Below are 21,615 nucleotides of genomic sequence, written 5' to 3'. Positions count from 1 at the left end.
AATAAGGTTTAATGAAATTTATTAATGATAAACTATTATTCTATTTAAACCTGGCTATATGCTCTACCTAGGGAGCGAATATGGAAAGAAGAGAAGAAGAAGAAACTATTTTTTTGTAAATATTTGGACCAAATTGTGTAAAAATATAATTGGTAGGTAAATAAATCGTGGTAAAAGAAATTTATATGAAAATATTACATCGCTATGTCCTTTAATATTTTTTTAAGCAGAAAAGAGTCTTAAACATTAAATAAAGACAAACAGTTAACAAACGCGGTTATTTTGCGAGTTAACCACGTAAATACCTCTGGGTACATCCATGAACAGGATATACTATTGTTTGAAGATGCAACATTCCAACCGATTTAAACTAAGAAGCAAATTTTTTGAGGTGGGATGAGTAATGTCTTGGTTTATTATTTAATTTTTCATCCTCATTACAGCGGATATGAATTTTAATTTATTAAAAGAATTCATTTTGTGCTTCCGTATTCATTGAGCTTGATAAGTATGTTCCACGTTCCGAAAATTTCATTATTTTTCCTTTGTCCTCTGACGACTTAATCAGAATTTAATAAAAGGAATACTTAATAATTTCATTATTTTGTTCAGAACTTAAGCTATTAAAATTTTTAGCCAATGAAAATATTGCTTTCCCAGTAAAATTAAGCAAAGGAACGATATTCAATATATATATATATATATATATATATATATATATATATATATATATATATATATATATATATATATATATATATATATATATATATATATATATATATATATATATATATATATATATATATATATATATATATATATATATATATATATATATATATATATATATATATATATATATATATATATATATATATATATATATATATATATATATATATATATATATATATATATATATATATATATATATATATATATATATATATATATATATATATATATATATATATATATATATATATATATATATATATATATATATATATATATATATATATATATATATATATATATATATATATATATATATATATATATATATATATATATATATATATATATATATATATATATATATATATATATATATATATATATATATATATATATATATATATATATATATATATATATATGTATATGTATATATATATATATATATATATATATATATATATATATATATATATATATATATATATATATATATATATATATATACATATATATATATATATATATAAACATATATATATATATATATATATATATATATATACATATATATATATATATGTATATTTATATATATATATATATATATATATATATATATATATATATATATATATATATATATATATATATATATATATATATATATATATATATATATATATATATATATATATATATATATATATATATATATATATATAAATACGAACGTTGCGGGTCAACTGATATCTGTGATTTATGAGCATTTATGAGAATTAATGGAAAAGAAATGCAATGTCTTAGAGAAATGTGCGGTAAAACGATGTAGGTACGAATGGTGATTGATATAAGGATAAAATTTAAAAAGGTGTAATGAGATTTTCATGTATTTCAAATAGAATGAGTGAAGAAGGAACAGTAAAAGAAAATATGAGACAAATGTAGTTGGAGAAAGAAGCAGAGGGAAACCGAGGAAAATTTGGCATGTTCTAGTATTTTGAATACTCTGTTAGTTCATAAGGAACTCTCACGAGAGATGAAATCGTATATCGCGGGTGTACTGGCAAAAAACGTTATGTTAGAAATAGTGAATGATATTGGTACCATACACCAAGCTAGGACACAAAATACCGAACCCCCCTTATAGTGGAACGGAAGGCCTGTTCCTCCCAGCGATGACTAAATGCTGAGAAGTTTCTCAATGGCCCACATTAAGTTATCCCTCCTTTTCCCAACACAGATTAAAATAAAACAATATTTTAACTAGAAGAAACAAAAATCTACTTAATGATCCATAAACCTCGTACATAATAATCAAGATAAATAATAAATGCAGCTCCCATCTTAAAAACAGACATCAGATAAAAAATATTAGCTGACTATGGAATGGTAGGGTGTATGCTGTATTACTTAATATTTGTATAATGTAAAGATAATCCATTTATTGTTTCGGCATTCACTTTGTGATAAAACATGATGAAATTGTAAATGAAAAACACTTGTTTTTTTACCACTTGAGTTAATTTTATTATGACGACTAGTTTCGGAAGCCATATTTCCATCTTTAGGTCTAAATATAAACTAAAACATATTATAATAATTTAATAAATAATATATATATTATTTAAAAATTCTTCACCTTTGCTTTCCATTTTCCTTTATTTTCAAACTCCACCTTGACTAACCCCCCTACCCCTAACTTACTTATAACATATAATTATTTATTATGTTTTAGTTTATATATAGACCTGAAGATGGAAACATAGCTTCCGAAACTATTTGTCGTAATTAAATGAAGTGGTTAAAAAATCAGTGTTTTCTTTTACAATTTAAAGATAATCCATATTATTAGTAATTATTTTTCCTTTGAGTAATTTGAAAGGTATAACTAAATAAATTAAACAATTTATTCAAAAAGTATCGATTTCGTTTTTTTTATTTATATTTCTTATAAAGTTTAAGTTTATATCCATGAAGGTAACTTATTATACACATTGCGGTATAATCACAAAATAATAACGCTTTAAGTTGTATCAAAAGCTAATAAGTATGCAAAACGTATCCGTTTTTATGTCAAAGTTCATAGCAAGATTGGTAAACTGCCATCTATGGGATGCGGAAATATAACAATCTGTCAACTGGTATGGCATTTGTAATTCTTTCGTTTTGATAGCTGTCACCTTGTTCCGTCATTTTTATGCTTAGATTGCTGATAAGCTGTGTTTGATTAAACCAGAGGTAGAGAACTTGTGGCCTTCTGACTCGTGACATTTAAAAAATCTAAATTAAATCTGGATATCCACAATATTTTGAATGAGTCCAAATCTTAGTTCATAAATCTGGGTTTGTCCACTCGGGAGTTATTTATATTGATATCTCAATATAGATGAAAAAGAATATGTGATAAAAACATTTGACAACTCAATCAAAGATGGTGCCGAGAACTCACACGTGAAAGATGTCAATTAAATGATAAGCCTAGTTATAGCATCAACATCTGCAGGTAGGTCTCTGATCTTCTAGTAACAGTCTGACGACCATGGTTGCATTTGGCAAGCCTAGTTTAATCATCAAAATTAGGTTTGTCTAGGCCAGTCTTATGAAACTCGAAGAGGTAAGACAAGATTATGAAACAAAAGTGTAGAAACAATTGCCGTCGAAAATGTTTCTCTTTTTTTCTGAATCAAAAAGCAACGTAATTTTTAATGGTTTTTTGAAACTCGGCAACCATACCAGGCAATTGGATTTTATTGGCCAAATACACACGACGAGAAGTAACAAAAGCGTTACCACAGATAATTATAATTCACAAATGAATAATTCAGTAAGATATTTTTTTATCTCTTACTAACGATGATGAAGAGAATTTGATGTTTTGGTCGCATCTGGTAAGCCTAGTTTTAACAGCAATATCAGGTTTGCAAGGGTCTCTGATCTACCAGCATCAGTCTGACGTCAATGGTCGCAACTGGCAAGCCTAATTATAGCACCAATATCAGGTTTGTATGGGTCTCTGATCTTCCAGCACCAGTCTGACGTCAATGGTCGCAACTGGCAAGCCTAGTTATAACATCAAGATCAGGTTTGCAAGGGTCTCTGATCTTCCAGCACCAGTCTGAAGTCCATGATCGCATCTGGCAAGCCTAGTTATAGCACCAAGATCAGGTTTGCAGGGGTCTCTGATCTTCCAGGACCAGTCTGACATCCATGGTCGCGTTTCGCCACCGTCGCCATACGATGGCGTGGTCTCTCCATAAGGCGTACGTGGTCACGATGTATCCGCAGACGACGGTCACCATCAGCGCGTCTGTGAGCCCTTCGGCCACCACCCTCGGAAGGCCTAGAACGCCGCCCTGCTCCATGAAGTAGCGCGATCCCATGACACAGCAGACCACCATGGCTGTCGTGAGGATGGATAGCATTGAGAAGAATAGCAAATCAGTCTGGAAAATAATAAATAAAAAATAAAAACTTGAATTTAAAATACATTTAATACATTCACTAAAGTAGCTTAAGGTCCAATAACAGAAATTGTGATCCCAAGTGGAGATAGTCCAGATTTGTGAACAAGTATTTGGACACACTCAAAATGTTGTAAATCAAAAACCTTAATTTATTTTTGGTGATTTTCTTTTTCTTTAAAAAAAAGAGAAATATTTTTGTTTTTATTATTTACACAAATATTTCAATTCATACTATTTCTGTGAGCCTAAGCGGCTCATTTTTAGAAATAGACAAATTGTGGTAGAGTGGATTCAAACCGAGAAACTCTGACTTAAGAATCCGCAACACTTACCACGGGACCACAACCCGAAGCTGGTAAAATAATTAATTTTTTAAAACTTAAAACACCATTTTAGAAAAAAATCGAGTGTTTCAATGCATTTCGCATCATTTTAAAACACCGTATTTATTTCAAATATATGTATCTCATATACATATTTCAATACTAATTTGAATCATTATGAAACGTCCTATTAGTTTTGTAAAACGTCCAATTTAAAGTGAAAAACCTTTATCTATCTATTTTTCCGGTGTTTGAAAATTATGCGGAATGCATTGAAAGACGTGTCACAATAGATTTACCAAGTAAAATTAAAATTAAGAAAGGTAAAGTTATATCTACATTGCATAGTTAAATCGGTAACATCCGTATGAAATCCCCGCCGTGTTTTTTAAATATCCTTAAAAAATATAGGGTAAATTACAAATGACACATTTTTAAATATTTCCTACAGTATTTTCAAGAACATATTGTATGGGAAAAAAAGGTAAAGCAATTCAATTCAGCCTCTCTACTCTACTATATTTTAGCTCCATATGTATATATGAAATGTATATACGAGTATTCGTACAAAGTAAAATAAACGTATGTAGGTACAAGAGATAAGTAATTACATATAAATTATAACAGAAAAATGCATTTCAACAGCTTTAAACTAACATTCATTGGCTCCGGGTAAATATACGCCATGGAATGCCAGAGAATATTATTCATTCGGTATCTATTTATAACAACCGTCAATATTTTACACCGCGGTGTGAAGGAGGGGTGGTTTAAGTTATTATCTGCGGACTAGGGGTAGTTTGGGCTGTGGATAAGTTAGGCGAGGGTTGGTATAGCATCTATACAGCATTCAACCCACGCGCACCTCGTTCTTTAGACAATTTGATGGAACTTCTAAGTGGACTTATAAAGTGATTCGAGTACTATCGGCTTAACGCAAACGCCGCTGTTTTAGGTTAGGATAAACTTTAGAAAATTAAGAATTATACGCCTTAACACTAAACTAAACGGTTTATGCATTACATTTTGACATCTCAACATAGATGAAGAAGAATACAGAAGTCTGGGCATTTACGAGGTTTACGACCCTGTGTACAAGCACCATCTGCCCACCTTTCTTCAAACAGGTGTATAATGTAAAAACCTTGACTCGTAGCACTGTTTCTTTTTTCGGTTAGAAGATATTGCTACTAAGCAATAAGCTCGCTCATGTGCATTTATTATCTATGTGAAATTTAAAAAATAAAATAATCTTGCGAATGATGCACTAAGTAAATATAATATCACTACATAAAATAAATGAACTTCATTGGAAAAAAATCTTTTTTAAATAATTAATGAGTGCCTCTATAGTGTAATGGCCAGCACGCTCGGCTACCGTACTGGAGGTCCCAGGTTCGATTCCTAGGGGGGGGGTCAAATAAATATAAGTGATTTTTCACTAAAATATTTATTCACTATTACCCTGGACTGATACCGGAAGCGGAGGGCTGATCACCTTTCCTTCAAGTGTTAACTATCAAGATAACACTATGCTTATATGATGCAGTGCCCTATGCACCATCGGGTGCGGATGAGAGTTTGAAGAAGAAGATGAAGTGATTCGCATCGCATGGCATCCAAAACATTTCTCAATAAAACCTGCAAATACCCGTGGGTACTAGAACATTTAAAAATAGAAGCTTTTGCTATATTTCATGCAGGTACTTTTACGAGTATTTTCTTCGATTTCCATTTTCTTACATTTATATAAAGTCCATAGATAATTGGCGACATCTGGCTTATGACCGAGGTAAGGATTATCTGTGGCATTAACGATGGCCACGGTTTAATTAGAGCCCCAAATGGCAGCCCTAACTGAAAGCCGTTGAACTTTGTAGTTGGGGAGTTAGACCGCTTTTGATTAATACTTTCTCCTATCTAGGTGTCTGAATTTAATAATGACCATTCTAAGTTTACCTTGTTCAGAGGTATAATACCTCAACATTATATATATTATATATATATATATATATATATATATATATATATATATATATATATATATATATTTATATATATATATATATATTTATATATATATATATATATTTATATATATATATATATATATATATATATATATATATATATATATATATATATATATATATATATATATATATATATATATATATATATATATATATATATATATATATATATATATATATATATATATATATATATATATATATATATATATATATATATATATATATATATATATATATATATATATATATATATATATATATATATATATATATATATATATATATATATATATATATATATATATATATATATATATATATATATATATATATATATATATATATATATATATATATATATATATATATATATATATACTGCAAACAGTACTCTGATCAACATTTATGAAACGTTTTAAAGTAATAGTAAAAGCGAAAAAAATGTATCATCAGAGTGAAAACTAGAAATTTCATCAAAACAGACCTGCAAATTTAATTTTGACACACGTGTTTTTATCACCTAATAAACAATCAAGAAAAAAATATTTCGAGGATTTTTAACAATCAAGTGATAAAGCTATTTATTTTATCGTGAAATAAACTATGTATATATTATATATATTCATACACACAAATATCAATAACAGATGATTGGTTTTTTTCGCATATGATGAAAAAAACGGCAATAAGATGCTTCAAGTGTCTTAAAGATAAAATAACTTTCATGAGACCAGTTTTAGAGTTTATTAATACAAACACAAGTTTCGAGAACTACAGAACTGTATTCTCATCGACAGGTGAAAATTCAAATTATAAAGCAATAAATAATCTACGTACTAATATAGGTGGACGGGGTAATAACTGAAGGGTGGAGGTTAGGGGATGTTGCTTGGATTAAAGGGAAAGCAAAGGTGAGGAATTTTGAAAAAGTATTTTTTAATATTTTTTCAAAAGTTTTTTTGTTTGTCAAATAATTAAATTGTAAAAAAATATTAATCAATAACATACGTATATATATAAAAAAAATTCTCATTTAAATTTATATTTGCTTGCTAAATCAAACACCATCTCCTAATCAACTCCTATAGATAATACCCCACCCCCTCTATCAGTACATATATATCGCTTATTTGCTGCTGGATAGTTTTTATTTTCACCTTTTGATGAGAACCTTCGCGGTTCTCGAAACTAGTCGTGTTGGCATTAATAAACATAAAAAGTAATCTTATACAAGCGTTTTCATGTTATAACACAAAGATTATGCCAAACCAATAAAATATATGAGGGTCTTAAGAATATTGTTAAATGATACTTTGTTTTTATTTTCACCTTGTGATGAGAACATCCGTGGTTTTTGAAACTTGTCGCGTTTACATTAACAATCTCAAAAAGTGGTATTATACAAGTGTTTTCATTTTATTACTCAGAGCTGATGACCAACCAATAAATAATATGAGGGTGTTGAAGATATTGTCAAATGTGGATGTTTCATGAAGGGTTTAAATATCATAGTAGGGTAATAATATAGCTAACTCCTTTCAACAACGTCATAAATAAAATAAAAAAATATTTTTCATGACGTCGTTTTTTAAGTTTTTCGAAGTTTTAAAAAATAATAAAATATATATAAATAAATACCAAGCTACTTATTGAACCTTTTACTGTGCAACACATCTTTTTAGGTAAAACCTGAATGTTTTTTCTCCATTTGAAAAATATTAAGTATATTTGAAAAAAATAATTTAACAATACCTTTTCTTCAAAATACAAAAACAACACTTTCTGCCCTAAGCGGGTAAATATGAAGTTTAAAATATGCCGCTTTTTCTGGGATATAGTACATTTTCTGGGCGTTCCGAAAACATGCACAACTGAAAATTGACGATTTTTGATACATGACGTTGTTGAAAGGAGTGAGCGATATGTAGACTACTGTTCTAATGAGATAATATTACATTTATCTCGGTACATATGTGGGGACGTGGTTAAAAGTGTCGAAGCTGCAGCTTGTGCAGCTAAAATACACGGCGTTCCAAGTGATAATTAGCACTGAATAATTGAAGCACTTTTGACGTAAAAGCTCTCCGCCATTTTGTCCGAAATCCATTATAACTTTCCTAATCGCTTGGACGTACCATTATTATAATTATTTTTGTAGCAAGTCAACATTGAATATATGTGAAGAAAATATTTTTATTAGCGGTATTCTTTTGTTGACATGAAGAAAGAAAACCAAAAATGGATTACTGTCCCAACTTTACTTTATCTTTTTTAAACTTTATAAAATAAAACTACTTTGTGTTTAATCATTTTTTATGGATACTTTTCTCCAATGGGTTTCGACAAGAACCTTGTCATCATCAGGCTAAACCTGATGATGACGATGAGGTTCTTGTCGAAACGGGTTAGAGAAAAGTACCAATAAATGGTGGTTAAAAACAAAGTACTTTTATTTTATAACGTTTAAAAAAGATGAAGCTACGTTGAGACAGTGATCCATTTTTTGGTTTTCTTACTTCATGTAAACAAAAGAATACCGCCAATAAAACATTTTCTACACATATATTCAATGTCGACTTGCTACATTAAAAATAATAATAATGGTAGGTCCAAGCGAGTGGGAATTATATATAAATTATTATTTTTCATCCCTTTTCAAAAATAATTTATATTGAAAACAAATGAAAAGGCAGTAAACAATTCACGTCACAGTAATTTATTTAAAAAAAGTATATTTTCAGAATCTAAGAGTATCATTATACAAAAATGGAAAAATATTATTAAGTACTCAAAAAAACAACGCCATATTCATTAAGTCATTCTTATTAACTAACTGACTTTTTAAGAGCAAAGTTTCTTGAGTATTCGATAGAGTATTAACAATAAAAAAGAAATCCGAAATACCTTTTAGCTTAATGCTTACGAATTCGTTAAATATGAAAGATGGCCATCAGCAAACTTGAATTTCCGTAATATAATTTCTTAAGACTCTGATAGAACATTAAATCTTGGATTACTTATGCATAGCTCAGGTAATTCTCAAAGATAAATTTAATATAAAATAACTAAAATGCTTCTTATGCCTATTTATTATACCTGTTTATTTATTTTATATTTTGCCATGCATAAGTTTTAGTTTTTTAGTTTTAATTTAAAAAATATTTTTTTTTGTAACTTCATTATTTGTGTTCCAGTCTTGTTAACCTTAATCCCATGTCCCAAAATAAGTAATAGAAATTACTCATCGGGAATATTATATATTATATCGCTCACTCCTTTCAAGAACGTCATAAATCAAAAATCGACAATTTTGAGTTGTGCATGTTTCCGTAACGCCCAGAAAACGTACTATATCCCAGCAAAAGAGGCATATTTTTAATTTAATATTTACCCGCCACAGGGCAGAAAGTGTGAATTTTGCATTTTGAAGAAAATGTATTGTTTAATTTTTTTTTAAATAAACTAAATATTTTTCAAATGGAGAAAAAATATTCAGGTTTTACCTAAAAAGATCTGTTGCACAGTAAAAAGTTCAATAAGTGGCTTGATATTTATTTTTAATACATTGTATTTCATGTTTGAACTTTAAAAACGTTCTCCTGAAAAATCAAGTTTTTTGATTTATGACGTTCTTGAAAGGAGTGAGCGATATATGACTTATGTATGTAATATGTTTTGAAAAATAAAATAAAATAAGAATAAACTTTTAAACAGGGTGGCGTTAACAGTATACACCCATTGGGAATAAAAAAACAGGGTAGTTATTGGATCGTTGAAACATTTATATCGTAAAAAGCGCATGTGATAAACATTTTTTGTAGTTGTAAGTGTGTGAATAGTGCTATGGTGATAACGTGAAGTATTGTTTGCATGCTGTTGGAGTGATTGTCCTGACGAAGAAACGGGTACGTCTAGACACTGGTAGACATAAAAATTCTGGTAAGTGGTTAAATACTAATATTACTAACATTTTTGTAAAAAAAAGTCAAAATGAATAACCACAAAGTAAATGCTTTAAATATCAATAATATTGAGAATATAATTTATTTTAAAGCTACTTTATATGCAAAAATGATAAAGAATTTGAGCATCCGCGAATCTTATTTACTAACCCGTAAGCTGGGGATCGCATCTATTGTTGTTTTTTATAGAAGTACCGTTGACTGCGGATCGCATGCATAGTCGTTTTTCAACTTTAAGTACTTATATCAACACCTATGGATATTTTTTGCGCTTAAATTTGGTTTGAGGCATGGATAAATTAGTTTTCATTGATTTATTGTCATAAAATATAAAAATTATTTTAATTTAGTGTCAACTTTATCGTGAATACTTCCGGTCGGCTCGTGCTCCGCAGATACGACAGCCGCGTCTTCTATACAGCCGCCATACTTTAGGCCGCGAGTCCGTAAATGTTAATATTTTTGTGTAAATACACCTTAAAAACATAATAAGTAAAGTGCATTCTGTATTTTGAACATCTATGATGGATATCCGAAAGTTTCAATACAAAAAATACGCAAAAATATGTTTTTTTGTCAAAAATATTGTAATGTAAAATAATCCAGCACGGGACGGAAGTTTGACACTCGAAATCGAGCAGCTTAGAGGTAAAACTAAGTAAATACGTACACAAAAATAAGTTCACTATATTTTTCTGTTTTATTTCGTTTAAAAAAGTTAAATTTCAGGGGGGCCATGCGTAATGGGTCAAATAAGTTTTGGGAACTCAGGATTTCAATTATCATTTTTTTTTGCTATATTTAACATACACTCTTGGTTTTGTTACCGAACAACGGTGTAAAGTAGCCATACAAAACGATGAACTTGTAAATAAAAATATATTTCAAAATTTGGTGAAATACTATCCGTTTGTATGTCATTGAAATATAACATATCCTCATATTAATATTAATGTATTCAGAGAAGTCCCACCGGTCGGGTTGTTGCATTATGCAAGGCGCCACTCGATCATGTTGAGGTGTCGGGTTCTAGTCTCGGGAGAGCGCAAAACTGTACTTTCTGAACTGAAACTTGCCCGAATTTTGAATGGGGTGCATATTGTTACTTTGAAATATCATTATTTTTTTATTTTATTTTTGTCCGCCTCCGTAGTGTAATGGTCAGCACGCTCGGCTACCGTTCTGGAGATCCCGGGTTCGATTCCCAAGGAGGGTGAAATAAATATAAGTGATTTTTTTACTGTAATATTTATTCCATATTAACATGGACTGGTATCTGAAGCGGAGGGCTGATCACCTTTCCTTCATGTGTAAACGATCAAGATAACACTGCGTTTATATGACACAGTGCCCTATGCACCATTGGGGTGCGGATAAGGGTTTTATATATATATATTTTATATTTTCATTTATTTTTTATTGGAAAACCAACAGAATATTTCGATAAAAATAACATAATATGATAAAATACAAAAAAATAACAATTCCGATTATAGGTTTCCACCTAAGTAATCTAAAAATAAAACAATTCAAATAAACTGTCATAAAAGTATAACTATATAGAACATTTCTTTATCAACTGGTCAAATAGACAACAACAATATTACTTTTAAACGTATTAAAAGAAACATTATTGATCTCTATTTTATTAAGCATTTCATTGCACATATCGCAGTAAATTGTTTTATAAATATTTGAATTATGTGAATTCGTGCAAAAAATATTTGACGCACATACAACGTTACATCAGTGTAAAGACATGATAACAGAAGTGGACTGGAATAACTAGGGAATTTTTGCTAGTTTACGCATAGTTCCAACATACATAGAAAGGAGATTTAATGCTGGGGACAGAGTGAATGGTGCACTAAAATCAGTTTTAGCAAATAAAAATCTATCGGCGAAAGCTAAACTGGCAGTACACAACGGAGTCCTGATTCGAACCCTTGTATGTGGACGCGAAGCATGGAGTTGGCAAAGGAAGGATGAAAGCAGACTGAATGCAGTCGAAATACGATCCCTCTGACGAATGTGTTGCAAAACGATGTTTGATAGATGTTCGAATGATGAAATACGGAAAGATTGCAAGGCTGAGAAAAGCACTATCGATAAAATTAAGAAAAGTGTGTTGAGACGGTTTGGACATGTGGAACGTATGAGTGAGGAAAGAACGGTTAAACAAATTTATGATGCGAATGTAGTTGGAAAAAGAAGCAGAGGAAGACCGAGGAAATCTTGGCACAATCAGGTATGTCAAATACTTGAAAGCGGCCGAGTCAGGAGTCGTAATAATCGTCGGGTTTGTATGAGGAGATGCATGAATGTAGAAAAATCGTGTGGCGTTCGATTCTCTCTGTCTACCCCTCCGGGGAAGCAGCGTGATGTTTAGTTATTTAGTTAGTTTTGTTTCAACTTGATATGGAATATCTATCATCCCTCTTTTATATGAAAGAAGACGGAAGTATGTGCATCCATCAACAATGGGCAGAATGGTGAACGTTACACAAGTGTGTGAAGTGATCACTTAAGCCAGCCAAATGCCAGGTCGTAAGCCTTGGGATGTCAGACTTCCAACTGCTTACATGTAAAAGAGGAATGATAAATGTTTCATATCAAGTTGAGACAACTATACTATTGACTGACCGAATTTTCTTTCTTTTACTCCAGGGTTAGGGTACACCGCACCCTCGGTCTTTCTCTGCTTCTACTACCAACCACATAAATTTGTTCAACACTCCTTTCTTCACTCATTCGATTCATATGTACAAACCATCTCAACACTCACCTTTCTTAATTTTATCGATACTGTTTATATCAGCCTTGCATTCTTTCCTTATATAACACCATTTGAACATCGGTCAAACAACTTCAATTATTCTTTTTCTTCTAACCCTTATCCGTATCCAATGGTGCATAGGGCACTTCAGCGTATAAACGCAGAGTTATCTTGATCGTTACTTAAATGAAGCCTAGGTGATTACTCCTGCGCTTCGGTGACTAGCCCAGGGTGATAAATATTAGAGTGTAAAATCACAAATATTTATTTTCACCCCCCCTGGGAATCAAACCCGGGACCACCAGCACGGTATCTAAATACGCTATCTTACCGAATAAGTTCATATATATATATATATATATATATATATATATATATATATATATATATATATATATATATATATATATATATATATATATATATATATATATATATATATATATATATATATATATTTAGGAAACTTTTAGATACTAATTACAATATTAATATTATTTATTATATTAGACACTGCAGTAATCACTCTACGTCAATATTATAGTCTCGATAGGCCTAAAAAATTTATGACAAAAAAATAAGTTTAAAAAAAAAACGGAAACTTTTAATTGGATATTTTGAGATGTATTTATTATATTTCATTTAGTTTTCCGCTTTTGGGTTCCTCAGAATTTCTTCAATGACCAATTTTAAAATCATCAAATTTCCTTTATTTCCGAAATCACATCCTTATTTGCAAAAGTCTCATTCAATTTCCCATTCAGAATTCAATTTTTTGGTCCCCTGAAAAGTCTATTCACATATCTATTCCTATTCATTCCCGTTTTCTAAATGCGAATTCAAGCACTCCTCTCCTTACAATTTCTACATAGATGCTCATTCCCCCGGGAACATATTCAGGGATACATCAATATGTCCATATCCATTTGTCAGGTTCGAATAGGCGATGAAGATACTTATTGTCTACTATGGGATGAAGCCAAATCGCTCCTTAGAAAATGCCTAGATTATCGCTTGGACTTTTCTCAAAATACGAAATAGTAACACGAAAACAGATGTCGGGTTGTGGTTCCGTGGTTAGTATCGTGGACTCTTAAGTCAGTTTCTCGGTTCGAACCCACTCTACCGCGATTTGATACCTATTTCTAATAATGAGCCGCTAAGGCTCACAGAAATAGTGCGGAATTTAAATAATTGTGTGAATAATAAAACACAAATACATTTTTCTCTTTTTTGGAAAAAAAAATCCCATCAATTATATAAAATTCTTTTTATACAGCATTTTGGGCGTGTCTAAATCCTTCTTCACATATCTGGGTTTCTCAAGTTTTTATTTTATGAATTTTTAGTTGGAAGAGTTTTTTAAAAATAAAGACATTAGTACTTTGCAATTTTAAAATCAATTATGCTGTTCTCTTCTCCAATACAGAGACTAAGCTCCTGTGCTTGGAGAGGGACTTATCATTTTTTTATGTTTGTGGGTGATATAATTTTTTATTGTGTTTTTTTTTTTATTTCCACTTTATTTTGGGTGATTTATACATTTTGACATCTCGACACAGACATGTGTGTAAGATTCCCTCAAACTATTTCATATACTAAGACACGCATGAAAATATCATTGATTTTTTTATTAAAACTTTTATTTATTACATTTGTTCTTTTATTAACAATATTTTGAATGCGTTAAAATTTTCAATTTAAAATTCAGGGGCATTCTGGAGTAAGCGATTACAAATTAAGAGTAATTTTCACAAATATTTTTTATTGATATTTCAAAATATGTCACATGTAAAATTGTAAAGAAAATACAGAATTAGTGTCCAAAAATTAGGAAACAATAAAAATATTATGGCTTTTTTTCACATTTCGACGCAGATGAAGAAGAATATACAAGTCTGGGTAATTAAAGGGCTTAAGACCTGTCATAGTCTGGTTTAAGTGATTACTTTATACAATTGCAACATTCACCATTCTACCCATGATTGACGACCATACTGTTCCAATTTTTGTGAAGTTATATGTGTATGATACGATTCCATCATCGGGTCATGTGCGAGTTCGCGGGCAGTAACCCAGCCCATGACAGGTCGTAAGCCGTGCAAATATCCAGACATCCATTTCCTTCTTCATCTATGTTGAGATGTCAAAAAGTTCTCCTTTATCAAGTTACACCGGACTTTAAATTTTAGAGATAAATATGGTTGAAATCCTTATTTCATTTATGTCCCTAATTGAAATGTTTTCTAGGGATGGAAAGGTTTTGTAGTCGTGGAAGCGACTTGATTGTAAGTAAGTCAAGTGTTTTTGAAATTGTGAAAAAGAAAAAACAAACCTTTAGAGTAAATATTGACCGCTGTTAATCTATATATCGCTCACTCCTTTCAACTACGTCATATTTAAAAAAAAAAAAGATTTTTAAGGAGGTCGTTTTTAAAGTTTTAAAATATGATAAAATGTATTAAAAATAAATATCAAGCCACTTATTGAACTTTTTACAGTGCAACATATCTTTTTAGGTAAAACCTGAATGTTTTTTCTCCATTTGAAAAGTCCGCCTCCGTAGTGTAATGGTCAGCACGCTCGGCTACCGTTCTGGAGGTCCCGGGTTCGATTCCCAAGGGGGGTAAAAATAAAATATAAGTGATTTTTTCACTGTAATATTTATTCAATATTACCATGGACTGGTACCTGAAGCGGAGGGCTGATCACCTTTCCTTCATGTGTAAAACGATCATGATAACACTGCGTTTATAAGACTATGCACCATTGGGGTGCGGATAAGGGTTTTATTATTATTAAATTTAAAAAATAATTAAAAAATACATTTTCTTCAAAATGCAAAACAACAATTTCTACCCTGTAGCGGGTAAATATTAAGTTTAAAATATGCTGCTTTTGCTGGGATATAGTGCATTTTCTGGGCATTCCGAAAACATGCAAAACTGAAAATTGAAGATTTTTGATATTTGGCGTTGTTGAAAGGAGCGAGCGATATGGGTTATTATATGATGTCGTGATCGGTTAAATTATTAAATTATATGATTAAATTATATTAAATTATATGATGTCGTAATCGGTTAAATTTTACCTGGAATGTAACTCTATTCCTGGAATGATTCAGCCATATTGTGAGAGCCCTGTAGAGTGGGTATCTTTGGGTTTGAACTACTGGAAACCTGAATCCACACAGCTCGCAGCTGCATCGTCCAGCTATGGACAGCCAACGCTCCAGGCAAGATACGTGAACGAGGCCTAAGGACCCCTTGCAGAAGCAGGGAGATATCAACCTGGAAAGAGAAAAAAAAAATTATTAACCGGATCCATGTGGCTCGCATAGCCGTATATGTTTTAACAAAACATGCCCCATACGCGGCTGACATAAGCGTAAGTATGTGTTTTTACTTTGCTCCAAGTTTCGAACCTCAGTTCAACTTGGGAGGGATTTTTTCATGATACGGAACTTTAGATAAAATAATACGTCAATCCTTGGCCTTATGACATCTGTTGAAATATCTGACTAATGATTTGTAACATCACAAGGATAAATAAAAGAACAGATCCCTGATTTTTCTCGAGGTCGGTAATTAGTCCGCGCCATAATCATGCCCTATATCTGTCTCACTCTTGACAAGTTAAACACTTCTTGAGTTTTATTTTACACGATTAGTTTCGAAAACTACAGATATTTTCATCAACAGATGATCACAAAACTAACGGGTGAAAAAATCATTCAGGTTCTGGTAGAGATGGGTGGGGTGATAACTAGAAGAAGGGAGGTTAAAGGGTGGGACTTGGTTTAGTGGGAACATAGACAATAATGGTGAGAAGTTTTGGAAAAGCATATTATTGATTTATATTTATTTTTTCTATCTTTTTTGTGTGTATATTAGGTTAAAATGGATAAAAACAATAAAAAATGTAAGCAAAAAGACCTCCACCGCCAAGATATAAAAGGTGGCTTGGTGGGTCTCTGCAAAAATATTTTAAATATGTTAATAATTGTTTTTTAAATAAATGTATACAATTTATGTAAAAAAATGTTTTCCACGGTCTAACTCTACTCCTATTTCCAACTTTTTTCGCCTCATAAATTTATTAAACTGTTATTTCTTCACTCATTCATTCTATATGCCCAAAAACATGTTTATGTTATGTCGTTTCAACACACCTTTCTTAACTTGAACTATAATGCTTATCTCGGCCTTGCATTCCACATTTATATCACCATTCAAACATCTATCATACATACATCGTTTTACCACACATTCGTGACATCGCATTTCGACAGCATTCGGTCTACTTTCATCATTATTTTGTCAACTCCATGTTTTATTCTCGGTGATTGGATTTGCTGTAACTGATTTCAGTGCATTATTTACTTTGTTCCTAGCACTCACTCTCTAATCCATATCTTATCAATCTTTGCTTCCCTAGAACATACTTCTTAAGTATACGAAATCATCTACCTCATCCAAAATTTTCCCATTTGTGGTACTTCTATTTTATTTTGAGATCTACATTCATCTCTTTTAGCAAAATAAAATCTAAAGTAACATATAATCTAAATATTTCCAATACCGTTTATCCCAGTAAACCTCTGTTTCTCTCTCTCTTGCTGCTCGATGTGTGTGAAGGAGACGTGTATTTACCAGTGCTTACTATTTGTTATTATAGTATTATTTTATGTTTAAGACTTTTTGTTTCTCTATTAGTGTATTCATTAGTGTATTTTTATTTTAGATACTGCATATATATATTATGTTAAAGGCTTTAGCCTTTCAATAAATTAATTAATTAATATAACGGTGAGATTAAGTATCGCGTAATCAGAGCGAATGTTTTGGAGGGTAAATGTTTTAAATTGTATTTTTACTTAATAATGACTCATTTCAGTCATTTCCGCTGGTTAAAATGTAAGAAGACAATTACACAGCCACTTATAGGATTGAGGCAAGAGCAGATACTTCCAGAACAAATTCGACTTCGAAACTCCGAGATGAAGACTCTCCGATCCATAACTGGAAACACATTTCGAGACCGAGTAAGAAATACCGACATCCGGAGCATGTGTAAGACGGAGGATATCGTGAGGTGGGGACGACAACAAAGGCGATACTGGAAGGAACATATAAACAGAATGTCAGAAGACAGACTTCTACGTATCGCCCTCCAAGGCAACCCTGAACGACGCAGACCCCCAGACAGACCTCCGAAAAGATGGACAGACAGCTGGGAGTCGACATCCCAAGAGCGACATGCGGAGGCACAAACATATCCCTTGGATCTTTAAAAAGAAGAAGAAGACAATTTAAAACATTAACCCCCTATAACGTTCACTCCGATAACGCGGTACCAATCTCAGCGTTATAGGGAGGTGTACTCTATTACCTTTCTCGGCCGCACATCATACAAATCCGACACAGTTCAGTCCCAGTACTGGATGACGAATTTTCTCGAGGAAGACTTATGCTGGACCATGTGGACACAAAAGGTTGCACGTTACATTCCGATGAGGATCTTTCTAGTTTCGAACTTTTCGAAGATTCTTTGCGAACAGTGTCCAATGGAATAGCTTCGTCTACAGTGGGATGAACAAGTTGCCGGCTTAGTATGACTTCCTTTGATGTTTCAAAAGCATTTTGAGGAGTTTTTACTTTCGTTTTATCATGGTTTGATGCAATAGTTGTAAGCGTAATGGCACCTGAAAATTAAAAATAAATATGAATAAAGGATGACATGTCGCTCACTCCTTTCAAGAACGTCATTAATCAAAAATCATCAATTTTCAGTTGTGCATGTTTTCGAAATGCCCAGAAAATGAACTATATCCCAGCAAAAGAGGCATATTTTTAACTAAATATTTATGCGCTACAGGGCAGAAAATTTTGTTCTTGCATTTTGAAGAAAAGGTATTGTTTAATTATTTTTTTGAATAAACTTAATATTTTTCATGCAAAATTCTCCGGGTAGCATTAATGTTTAAAAGATTTGTCTATCTTTATATAAAATATTATGAAATAGAGAATTTTAACTGTTTTTACATTTTTTCAGTATTAAAAAAAACACGAGACGCAAACCGATAATGACGTCATATTAATTTTTGACCTATCCCCGCTCTCTGATTGACCAATATGGGTCAGAAGGCAAGTTCCATGAATATAGCGGAATTTGAAATACAACACTGTTTTTAAGTATTTTTTAGCATGTTTTTCAAGTATATAAAAATTTTAAACAATAATACCCACAATTGGCATTACTAAAAAGTATTTATTTTAAAATCTTATAAAATTGGATCTGGCGGATTTTGAATGTAGGCGACACACATATAGAGTCTTGTTCTTCCTGGATTCATCCCAACTTATCGTTTTTGTAGACTGTTAGGGCCAGCTCTTTTCGTCCTCAAGCTGTATGTTTTTCTATCATATACATACAACGTCACCTAGGCCATGCCTACGAATCATGTTATCTTTCTGTAGCATCCATGAATCGTTTGGTCTTCCTCTAGATGTCGTTCGAGGAAGATCCATGGCGATCGCCTGGTTTACAATATGTTCAGGTTCTCTACGTCTTATGTGCCCATACCATCCCAATTGCCTTTCTTCTACCTTGCTATCGTTACACCAAGTTACACCCAGGCTCCCACGAATGCGTGAAATCTTTATTTTATCTCTAGAGGATACTCCAGCTGACCATCTAAGCATTCGCATTCCAGCAGTTTCTAGTTGCCTTTAGTAGGTTTTATACATCGTCCAGGATTTGGAGCCAACATCTTGCCGCACATTTGTCTGAGAGAACGCATTTTGACTGCATTCAGTCCACTTTCATCCTTCTTTTGCTAACTCTTTGCTTCACTTTCAAACATAAAATTAATTAATTAATTATTTGCAATATAAAGTTTTTTTAGAGTTTAAAAATATTTATTATTATTATTTTAATATGAATTGTCTATCCTTTAAAAATATTTTTATAAAAAAACACATTTAATCTAATTGATGTCTAGAGATAATTTACATATGGAAATATTATAAAATAAAAATAGAAATATCTGAAAATTTTACAAAATATAATTAAGAAACATTAATTGATAAAACTCTATAAGGTAAGTAATTTGACAGAAAATAATAGATTTTATTTATTATTTTCTAAAACCGGTAGTCACAAAAAGTCGTATTACACAAAGTAAACAATGGATGGTAAGGAGAGTGAAAATGATAGAATCTAAAGCAATAATATATGAAATTTGACAAAGTAAAAAAAATGTATAAAAAACTCTTAATCAAAAAAAAGCTCTAACAAGCTCCTACCTATTTTAAAAATCCACTTTTGTACAATGTATAATGTAAGACGGGAACAAATACCACAATGAATAAATTTAATAAGCAAAATGATGAAAATAATTATACCTTTTGTTGTTATCGGTTCATCATTTATTTCATCATTTTTTGAAGTCCCGGCTTCGTTTTGAGAATTCACACTGTTAACAATCAATTTTGAGGTTCCTGGATTTTCAGAATTTGTAGCTACAGCTGTCGTCGAGCAAATGGTCGGGTCGGACTTGGATTTGACAGAAGCCTGTCGACAAACATGCACCCCTGGTATCTCGACTCGGCTAGCTAAGCATAATCTTGAATTTGGAGTGGGTACCTCACACACTGTTTCTGATTCTCTACCATTTAAATTCATCTTAAATATAATTGATTTGTTTTATAAATACTTAGTCAAATAAATTATTGTAGGACTTGTTTGGGTAGCATATATTAAATGCTTTTGAGTACATTGTGATTTTTTATCGTAAACGGTGAATTTTGGGATTATCAGAAATAGCGAATATTTTGTATTGACATCAATTTGAATTCGGATTATTTCAAAACATGAAAATACAGGTAATTCGATTTCTACAACTTATTTATGAAGACAGTAGGTACTGTATATTTGGGTACCTACGTTGGTTTAAATACATGTATTCATTTAAACATATTACATACATAAGTCACATATATAATATTCTCGATGAATTATTTCCATTACTTGTTTCGGGACATAGGATTAAGGTTAACAAGTATAAAAAATCAAATAAAATCGTAAAAAAAAAAAAATTATGTTAAATATAAAGCAATATGTAAGTATAAAGTAAGATGCAAGAGCTTTCTCTTTATTGGTGGGAACTAAATTTTAAATTTTATGTTTGTTAGTAGAAACGTTTAGAAAATGAATAAAAATTATTAAAAAAAAAACTTTTGTAACCATATTAAATAAAAAAAAACACATTTCAAGGAAAAAAATCCAAAATAGAACTAATTAGTAACA

General features: G+C 30.9%; 1 protein-coding gene across 1 annotated transcript; it reads right to left on the bottom strand.

Moving 5' to 3' along the window:
• Window positions 1-2,798: 2,798 nt before the first annotated feature.
• On the bottom strand, window positions 2,799-21,149 carry LOC148302296 (uncharacterized). The gene is made up of 4 exons (XM_088271822.1): window positions 20,712-21,149; window positions 18,697-19,009; window positions 16,397-16,595; window positions 2,799-4,187 (listed from the first exon to the last, which is right to left on the bottom strand). Exons 1-4 carry the CDS (start codon window positions 20,989-20,991, stop codon window positions 3,906-3,908), a joined length of 1,074 nt encoding a protein of 357 aa, XP_088127948.1. The 5' UTR covers window positions 20,992-21,149; the 3' UTR covers window positions 2,799-3,905.
• Window positions 21,150-21,615: the final 466 nt, after the last annotated feature.

This window comes from Brachycentrus maculatus, unplaced genomic scaffold (genome assembly GCF_059751285.1).
Source record: "Brachycentrus maculatus isolate JH-2025_06_01 unplaced genomic scaffold, ASM5975128v1 h1tg000463l, whole genome shotgun sequence".
NCBI lineage: Eukaryota > Metazoa > Arthropoda > Insecta > Trichoptera > Brachycentridae > Brachycentrus > Brachycentrus maculatus.
Note: the sequence above shows the minus strand (reverse complement) of the source record. Positions and strands in the feature narration are given on the sequence as shown.